Genomic DNA, 9,775 nt, shown 5'->3' with positions numbered 1-9,775 from the left:
ATCACACATCTAGCAAGTCAAAGACCAATTAACCACCAGCTCCATGCTACATGAGTTCAATTACATCTGCAAACTCAAGCCCTGATTTCCCTGTAAAGCTAAAAAGTTTAATACTAAATGGCTAGGCAGAGCCCTCATGCTGATTGCTTTAACCCCTTCCCTCCCAGTCATGCCATGCAGCATCACGCCCTGCACAAGACCTGGATTCACAGCATGGGAATGGGAAAGGTCAAAAAGGCACCATGTGTCCTGGGCTGACTAAAAAAATTAAAAAAACCCCAATTACATACGGCATATTTTCACACAGGAAAACAAACCTATATGTAATTAATTAGTAAAAATCACTGCAGCTTGCCCTAAATCTATCTTATTGTGACTACAAAAGTTGCTATACTGCATACAGTGTTGTGAAGTTATACAAGCAGTGTTCATTTTCCCTCATATTTAGGATTGACCACAGTCGTCACTGCACTCTTGTAAATAGGATTTTCACCCTAGGAAAAGAAAAAAAAAATTAACATTTAAAGATATGAAAAAAGATACTTGTTTGCAAGAAGCATAAAAATTAGCATAAGAAATTACCCATTAATGCTTTGCTTGTACACACAAACAGCTTAAGTCAAAGTAGTTTTCCTTCTAGCAACTTGAACAAAGGCATGCACAGCTAATAAATAAAGCAAAGGGTTAGCAGGATCCTGTTCCATTTGCACCACAGAATTCCTTGGAGGCAGCTGAACCTCGGGGCTGAGCCATCACCCAGGGCTCTGCAGCCCCAGGGCATTTTATAGAGAAGAACAGAATTGTAAACAAAATTGTTTGACACCAGGACTGACCACAGACCACATTCTGCTATAAGAAACATTTAAATAGCTTATCTTACATTGTAATTGAATTCTAGAAACAATGTGGAAAGACTTCTAGTATTTTGCTAATACACAGTCAATATTTATAGTGACATTCAGTACTTGTCATTTTCATTTTATTCCTGCAGGTCTCCCCAACCACCATAAGGGCAAAATGTACAGATAAAACAAAGAAACTTTTGTACTGGTGCAGATGCTGTAATAAAACAATTATTTCTACTGTTATGAGACAAGCCTACAGAACAATTGCTTACATCTCTCTTGCTGAGATTTAAAACCTGCCTAAATTAAGCTTATTTGAAGCTTCCTTTTCCCCCAGGTTTCCTTCTATCTCAGTACATCTTACTCCATTTATGACATCCTTGCACACCTCAGATGAACAGCTTGATCTCGAAATTAACACATAAATCCTCACAGGAGAAAGGACCACTGCTAGAACTGCTGGAGCTGCAGCTCTGAGCTCTTGGCACAGCCTGAACCTCAGCCTGAATGCTGTCTGCCAGCATGAAGCTCTTCTGTGCATACACAACTGATTCCTGAGAAAATTGAGCTCAGTGCAGATGTCAGCTCGAGTGCTGCCCTGGCCAGGGCTGTATCTGGCCTTCAGCAGCAGTGGAGGAATCTCTGACCCTTCACCCCGATCTGAGATGGGCTATACAACCACATTAACTCAACTCCATTTACAATATTTCAGGTTAAACCAATTTCTCCTACACTCAATTAAAGGATGCACAAACAGGTGTCTATTTTTCAGGGTCATAAACCTGGAAAAACAGCTTGGAATACCACAGAAAGTGCCAAAGGCAAACAAGAACCTCACTCGGTGTGAAATTTTGTCATCATGGTTCCTGGGAAGTTTGGTGCCTCCTGTTTGCGAGGCCCAGCAGAGGATGGATAACTGGTCTACCCCAACAACAGTGGGGTGCTGAGGGAGCCCCTCCAGCTGCTCCCATGGTTCCCCTCACAGCAAAAGGGTTTTTCTCCTCACAGCCAGCTTCTCTAACGGGCAGAGAGCAAGGAGGCACATCCAGTCTTGCCTAGATCCAAGAGACTTGTCCAGCCAGAACCTGGATTGCCAGACAAGGGAAGTCAAAGCTCTCTGTTCAGTCTTCTCAAGTCAATGTCACCTGAGGTGAAGAAGGAGCTGGGTGTTCAGTGCTGGCTGTGCTTCACAAATACAGTGTGACAGCAAAAGTCCCTTCCCCCTTCCATCAGTTCCCAGGCAAATGCTCTCTTGAGTAGAAGTGTATCACCTACTGGTCTGGGAGGGGATGAGGAGTAACATTTGGTTGGGTTTTTTTAAATTTTAAATAACGGAAAATCATGTAATGTGGCTAGTTCTCAGACAGACTAATTAATCAATGGAAAATTATGACTTTCCCCAATATTTTTAGCAAAAGGTTTACAATAGTAACATGCAAACAAAATGGGAAGAACATCCAGGGATGAGGGATTTAATCTGGTACTGAAGGATCTCTTTATCCCTCAAAGTTCTTGGCAATGTACATTGCTTATTTCCTTGACAAGCTTTAATGGAGAATTCTTAAAAATATAAATATAAACCGGTAAAGTTTATGATGCAGAGGAAGTCTGTAAGCATAAGAGGCTGCATCATATGCAGACTATAAGTTATTGTACAGCTCCTCCATGGCCAGGCATTATGTAACATTTGTGCTGTTAGCCTCCAACATTTTACAGAACAGACTCCCCTGAGCACACACAGGGGGTATACACTCACACCTTCTAGCTGTAAAAGAGATAACTTCTACCACATAGCCTAGGAATGGGTCTAAAGGTAAGGAATAAAACTTGGAAATTTGCTAGGTGCTACTCATACAAATAATTTGAACCTGAAATCAGGCTTAACATACAATTTGTGTAACAAGATTGCAAAATTTTTACTATACTGCTTTTTAAAGAGAAGTCAGAATTGAAGTTTTCATGCTCTTGATTTAGCATAAGCCCTATAAGGATATTGAAACTCTGTCCTGCCTTCCCTTGTACTTGCACTTCTCAGAAGCACACAGTGGGATTTAGGTCACTGGATAAAGCACTTGACTAGCTGTCTCCCCACGTCAGGTCAGTGTCTCAGTTCCCATTACAAATAATGGAGATTTAGTCAATATTCACAACTCTTCAGCTTAACCCAACCTGACATTTGATCAGCTAAATGGCTCCTGAGGCTCTACTGCCTATAACTGCAACACAGGCACCTGATGGATCTGCAGGTTCCTTCCCTGCTCTCTTCTGGTAAAGCTCCAGCCCCACCCAACCACCCTGCCTTGGGCCTGGCTTGGCAGCGTCTCCTGCAGACAGCTCTTCATGAAAATAAATATCCACAAATGAGTTTCCAACATGACACTCCCCTCGCTCAGGGCCCCTCACAGCTGGCAGAGGGTACATTTTCAGACATTAGAAGCATTCCAGTTTTTTAATTGGCCACTAAAACACGGGATTCAAACTTGCTGTCCTAGACAAATAGTATGATTTTAAATGCCCCCGCTTCTTCATGGCACTGCAGAGAATACACTGGTTTAAGCATGCAGACTTAGGGAAAACACATTTGCCACATGCCCCTACAACTGAAAACTCCATACACACTTAAACCAAAATTAAAATTAACAAACAGTAACTACATATAAGACTCAGTGAAATACTGAGCAAAATAAAGATGGGGGTACTTTTTAAAAGTACGTTCAACCGAGACTAAAAAGCTGTGTTCTTGCAACAATATTCACTTTCAGCTAGGCTGCTCAGAGGACACCAGTTCAGTCCAGTGTTGCATGGAGATGAAACTATTACACAGAATAGCTCTGTGTTCAATTAACCTTCTTATTCCTTTTGCTGCAGGGGCTCAGTGTTTCAACAGTCACTGAAATGACCTCCATAGTGGGTTTAAGACCGAAGGCACCGTAAGAAACAGAGCTAAACTCATGCACACGCTGTTCAAGAGCAGGCTGTGCCTATGGAGCCCCCGCTGGTGTCCAGCGCCGCTTCCCAGCAGCGGGGCCCGCTCCGAGCCCGCACGGCCGCCAGAGGGCGCCCCCACCCCCAGAGATCCGTCCGTCCGTCCGTCCGTCCGTCCATCCATCCATCCCTCCCTCCCCTCCATCCTTGGGTCACAAACCAGCGCTCACTGAACACAGCAATTTACAGGAAAGGGACTGAAAACACGGCATCTCCACTCCCACACCTAGAGCGCGTCCATCATTCAGCAGCAAGGTAAATTACAGCATAAAATCCAACTCAGGAGAAGAACAAGTACCTGCAATTTTGAGCACTTTGAAGTGCTTGTGGGTTTTTTTTTCATTTTAACCAGTAGCTGATAATAAGGCTAACCAAACTACTACAGACTTAAACTTCTTTAATTTTAGTATTAGTGTCTAATATAAATGTGTTTATCACTTGTGAAATTCAAGATGACTGAATTTGGAGTCTGTTTGAAGATGCTTAGCAATGCACAAGCTATTCCCATGCAGGAGTGGTAATGGCATTCACTACAGATAGCAGCTTTGTGTTTTAAATTTGTGATGCAGCTTTTCAGTCCAGAAGAAATTTATCCTTAGACTTGTTACAAGCATGAGTGCACCAAAGCTTTTATGGCTGACTGGGGTAGAACCTGGGCAAAGAGAACTCTGTTTGACCCAGCTGCCTTGAGCACTGAGCACTGGGATGCTGTGGCTTCATCTGCACCACCATGGACCAGCACCAGGGAAATAGCTGAGTACCTGGTCCATGGCAAACTCCATGGTGCTGCAGTTCCCCCACCACAGAGCCCCAGCCCGAGTGTGGACAATGGCTGTGGGAGAGGGGAAGGGTCACACACACTGCACTAAGTTAATTTGTGTATGCACACACCTGAAGGGAATCCACTACAGTGTAATTTTCATATAATGGGATTTCAGATGACTTTCCTGCCTTGACGTCACAAGGCATCTCTTCATCTAAATGAGAGGCTATGGCAATAATGTAATACCACCAGAAAATCTTATCTATAGGGAAAAGCAGGACCTTGTTTTACATCTCATGGCTCACCTGACAATTCTGACCTCCTCCTTTCCAGGGATCCAGAAGAATAAACCCACCTCCCTCTCTCCCCAGACTTCTAATATTTCTATGAAAACCAAAAATTGTAAAGACATGTTTAAAAAAACCCAAATCACACCCTTTCACACTTTTAGCCTTCACATCTGAGTGAACCAAAAAGGCAGAAGTCAATCTCTCAATTTACACCACAGGAAAGCTTTTAGCAGGATATACTTTTTGAGGAGAAATGGCAGCACCAAACATTACATCCTGAAGAGTCACAGGGTAGAGAACAAGAGCACAGAATGGAAGTTACACACCGTATGGTTTGTTAGGTGCTTGTCCTGCATGCAACAGAAAGTACACAATTAAGTGAATGGCAGAAGAACGGGTAACAGACACTTAACCAGATGGAGTATGTGAAGTGTTAGAAAGGACCAAAAACTCAATTTCCTCCCCAGCATAATTGGCTCTGGGAAGAAAAATGAAAAGGAGGTGAATGTGGTTGATGTAGCAGGCAAAAGGAATGTTGTTTACAATCCATTTTGGATACACTGCAAAGTGAAATGATTGTGAAGGGAAAAGGAAAGTGTATTTCATCAGGAAGGGCTTGGAATGCTACACAAAGTATTTGGAACTGTTGTCACAGTAAGAGCTTAAATATTCTCAGTTTCTGCTTTCTCCCCTTATTTTTCCTTTACAAACTCTTTTGAATGCAACACTGAAAAAGGGAGACAGCAGACAGTATAAAATTAGAGATACAGATTGTTCCCTTCCTCTGGCTTCTGAAAAAAGCTCCATGGACATTTAATGGATGTGCTGCCTTCACAACTTCTTCATACCCCTCCCTCTAGTCTCATCTCTGCACTACTTTCTCTTAGTGCTCCTCTGACATCCATTCCCCATCTCAGCATCCCTTTCCCTCCTTCCCAGCAGCTGGGGGTCCCAGGGAAGGAGAACACCTCCAGCACTCATGGAAGGGCAGTCTCAGAGTCTGCAGAAGGTATCAAATCATCTTGTGCTTCACTGACTTCCCCTCCTGGATACTGCTGTTACTTTGGCGTGTTGGGTGTGCAGAGAACTGAACTCAGCAGCTCCAACCAAACGAGGTGCCCAGGCTGAGTTTAGGAGGGAGTAAGAAACTGAGTGAAAAATGCATCTAGAGGGGACAAGGATATTTCCTCCTCTCCTATTAATGTTCCATATCTATGGACACCCTAAAGCTGGCTAGGTTGCAAAGACTATGATATTGCCAGTTTCAATAGAAAAAAGGATGAAAAAAATAAGGTGCATATTTAATTATAAAATTAGTAGAGTATATGCATTTCATACCTTAATTACAGACTAGGTCTATACTAGGTTAATAAGCCAAAGCAGTTGACAAAAAAAAGTAATGCTACTCTGCATGTTCACAGAGCTACTCCAATAAAAACAGTGATATTTATAGGCTGGGATATTTTAGGAGTATCTAATCTAGCTTAGCAAAAATATTGATTTTAAGCAAACTGACTGCTGATTTGAAGAAGTAGAAGACAAAACATCCCCTGTGTGTCTCTCTACAATCCAAAAATATTTTTCAATCCTAGGAGCTGCTCTATTAGGTATCCACATATCTAGAAAAAAACCTAAAAAATCACTTGTAGAAGAATAGTTTAAGCCAGTACTGGCAGTATTAGTAAGTAAGCAATCTTGCTGTCAAATGCAGTTAAAAATTTTCAAGCTGCATTCTTGAAAACCCCACGATCAAAGCAGAAGTAGTACACTGAGCAAGACTCAAACTGTGATTAACGGACTGTGACACACAGTGAGTTTGAAGTAACATGCAAAGGGGGAAAAAAGGAAAGAAAATGAAAGGAGATACAAACTGAGACTCAGAGACCAGCTTTACGTCCATAGTTTGGATTCTTGAAATTGTTAATAGGGCTCTTGTATATTGGATTTTCTTGCTGAAGTAAAAGAAATGGTCAATGTCGAATAATTCAACAGGAAAAAAAAGCAACATTCTCAACTATCACTGAAAAGGAATCATGCTGTACATAAAGTAAAGTGTTAGTAATTTTTTTCCCCAGTATGAGATTAATCAATTTACTTAAATGAAACTTAAAATGAAGCCAAAAGGCTTCCTAGGACAATTTTTAAAAAAGATATTTTCTCATCAAGCACATGGGGGCGTTGACTTCTACAGAACTGTAGTGAAGGGGCTCTTGATCAGCAAACTCCTGACACTGCCCAGAGGCAGCGATTCCATAGTCTATGGAAGCCTATACACCACAGGCTTGTTTTTCTTGCCCACTTCTCTGCTGACAAAGAGCTGGGGAGATTTCAACCAACCAGCACCAGCCATGACTTTGTGACTTTATGGAAACCTCCCAACTAACCCTGTGTGAGTATTTACAAGATTTCCTCAATCAGTGCAAAATTTTCTTCTTTGCTTTCTACAGAAGTGACTCATCTTTGAAATAAACGTTTTAATCATAGGCTGTAAAGCGTGGTAGAACTGCAAAGCTGAACTGTTCTGTCACCATCACATTTCCTCTCTGAAATATTATTTAAACCTGCGTTACTATTCTCTTTTCTGCCTCAAGAAACACCTCTCCAAGAGGACTGGTTATAATCTGAAACACTTTGAACAAAAATCTTCTATTTTTCCTCCACTACTGAAGTTTTTATACATAGAAAACCTTCTTGACTCACCGTATCCCACTTGGCATTCATCTTCTCCTTTTCAAATTTAGCAAATTCTCTTCTGTCATGAATGATCATTAGTAGTTTCCAAATCAATAATAATGCAAGTCCAATAAGAACAATTCCAGCAACCACACCGGCTACAATGGGAATGATGTCAGGACCGCTGGGGCACTCTGGGGAACAAAGCACGGGAAACATGATTTTCCAAAATGGTAAAGGTAATGCATATCCAGAAGCTGTTAATGTTTGATCTTGTACTGAAGCCAGTATTTTGAGTATCAGATATGCCAATACTACTTTTCTTTCAAATAACAGAATTTTTGGAATATGTACATCCTGTAACATTCCAGCTTATTTTTATCCTTCTAATTTGTGTTTGATCTTAGCAACAGAACAACCCGTTCTGAAGACAAAGTCTATACACTGCTAACCCCTTAAGCTAATTATTTACAATATTAAGAGTAAAATAACTGGCAATTGTATTTAAACATGCAAGAGCTCCAAGTCAAAGCTGAGGCAGCTGGAGCACAAATGCTGACCAGCAGAACAGGCCCCACACACAGAAACAGAATATCCTGAGTTGGAAGGGACCCACAAGGATCATTGAGTCCAACTCCTGCCCCTGCACAGGGAAGTCCCAAGAGTCACACCCTGTGCCTGAGAACACTGTGCAAAAACTTCTTGAACTCTGTCAGGCTGGTGCTGTGATCACTTCCCTGGGGAGCCTGTTCCAGTGTCCAACCACCCTCTGGGTGAAGAACCTTTCCTAATATCACCCTCTGGGTGAAAAACCTTCCCTGACACAACTTCAGCCTATTCCCTTGGGTCCTGTCACTGGTCACCACAGAGATCAGTGCCTGCCCCTCCTCTTCCCCTCACAAGGAAGCTGTAGACTGTCATGACATGCAAGGTGATTTAAAGTGGCTGACACAGAAATAATAATCCTCCAAATTAAAATCCTACTCCACTATTAACATAAATTCCCAATAATCACAAACTGAAGAAAGGCTTTTGCAGAGCTCACTGCACCGACTGAAGGAGTCAGAAGCAAATTAATGCAAGTCCTGTGCTATAAAACAACTGTGGATAGAACACAGCTTCCCCACACGGCAGACTCCCTGTCTTCATAGCTGCCTCTGCAGGAGGGAGGGAAGTGGGAAGGGACACGACAGGAGCCAGTAAGGAACAAGTGTCTGCTCCACAGAACACAGCTCTACTGGCCAGAGCTTGTTCCTTCAGCACTTGGATGGCACAAATTAAGGTGCCTCTCATGCATGATGGGCTTGATTCACCTTTGAGCTAAGGCAGCAGAAGTGTGTACTTGAAAAGGTCAGGCCCCAAAAGCATAGGGCATATATAGCTTGTCTAGGAGACAGAGCTCGAGTTCCTCCTCTGTACTGTGGACTACTTTTGTACAGAATTTAAAGCATTCTGAATTGAAGCAGTATTTATTTCTGACAGCCACTAGCCACTGGATTGTGTAAAGTCATGATCATCAAAATGATCAATTCTGAAAATTCCTCAAGTATATAATACAGCACTAAATCTCTAATGTGTGTATTTTCCATCAGGCTTTTAAGACCACAAACTGCTAATGTACAGAACCATAAATTCTCCACTGTTAGACGCAATATCCAGTGATTCAAAGTAACAATACCCTTGGTAAATAAATGGTAAATTACTGATGGAGGTAGAGAATTGTTGTCACCTTTTTTTTTTTTTCTATCAGAAGACTGATCTATGAGGGATTAACTAAACTAAATTATTTTGGGATCTATTATTGAAGGTACCACAGGCAAGTAAAAACAAAGGTTTTCAGTATAAAATTCAAGCAGTTTGCAGCATAATACACAATTTCATGTAGACTGATCCCAAATTATTAAGGAAAAGAAAGAAAGGAATGAAACCCCACAGACACCATTGTTTATAACCTGTAGCAGAAGCCTAGTAAAAAAAATATCAAAATTTATCTAAATAATAAAATTTATCTAAATATCTCTCCTTGCTACAGGAGAGATAAAGTAAGTCAGAGTACATCAAGTGCAAACAGGAAATGTTTCAACAAATATACATATCTGATTTACCTTTTGTTTTTAAAAAATAGAATCTGTTTCTATCAGGTCAAGGGTTGAAAAATCTAGATCTAGGGAGACATATGTTTTTCTGAAGCCACTCAGACACATACAACTGTCACTCAG

The 9,775-nt window shown here is 41.5% G+C and overlaps 1 protein-coding gene across 3 annotated transcripts in view; it reads right to left on the bottom strand.

Moving 5' to 3' along the window:
• Positions 1 to 260: 260 nt before the first annotated feature.
• Positions 261 to 9,775, bottom strand: part of ITGB1 (integrin subunit beta 1) — a 42,418-nt gene continuing 32,903 nt past the window's right edge. Inside the window, exons 15-17 of one of the 3 annotated variants that reach the window (XM_041487349.1) lie at positions 7,584 to 7,750; positions 6,755 to 6,835; positions 267 to 494 (exon numbers count right to left, since the gene is read on the bottom strand). In XM_041487349.1, coding sequence (XP_041343283.1) covers positions 6,761 to 6,835; positions 7,584 to 7,750 — 242 coding nt within the window. In that variant the 3' untranslated portion in view covers positions 267 to 494; positions 6,755 to 6,760. Of the gene's footprint in view, positions 495 to 6,754; positions 6,836 to 7,583; positions 7,751 to 9,775 lie in introns of all 3 variants that reach the window. The other 2 variants (XM_041487333.1, XM_041487340.1) reach the window with 2 other exon arrangements.

Source organism: Pyrgilauda ruficollis, unplaced genomic scaffold, assembly GCF_017590135.1.
Source record: "Pyrgilauda ruficollis isolate IOZ18807 unplaced genomic scaffold, ASM1759013v1 scaffold12, whole genome shotgun sequence".
In the NCBI taxonomy this organism is placed as follows: Eukaryota; Metazoa; Chordata; class Aves; order Passeriformes; family Passeridae; genus Pyrgilauda; species Pyrgilauda ruficollis.
Note: the sequence above shows the minus strand (reverse complement) of the source record. Positions and strands in the feature narration are given on the sequence as shown.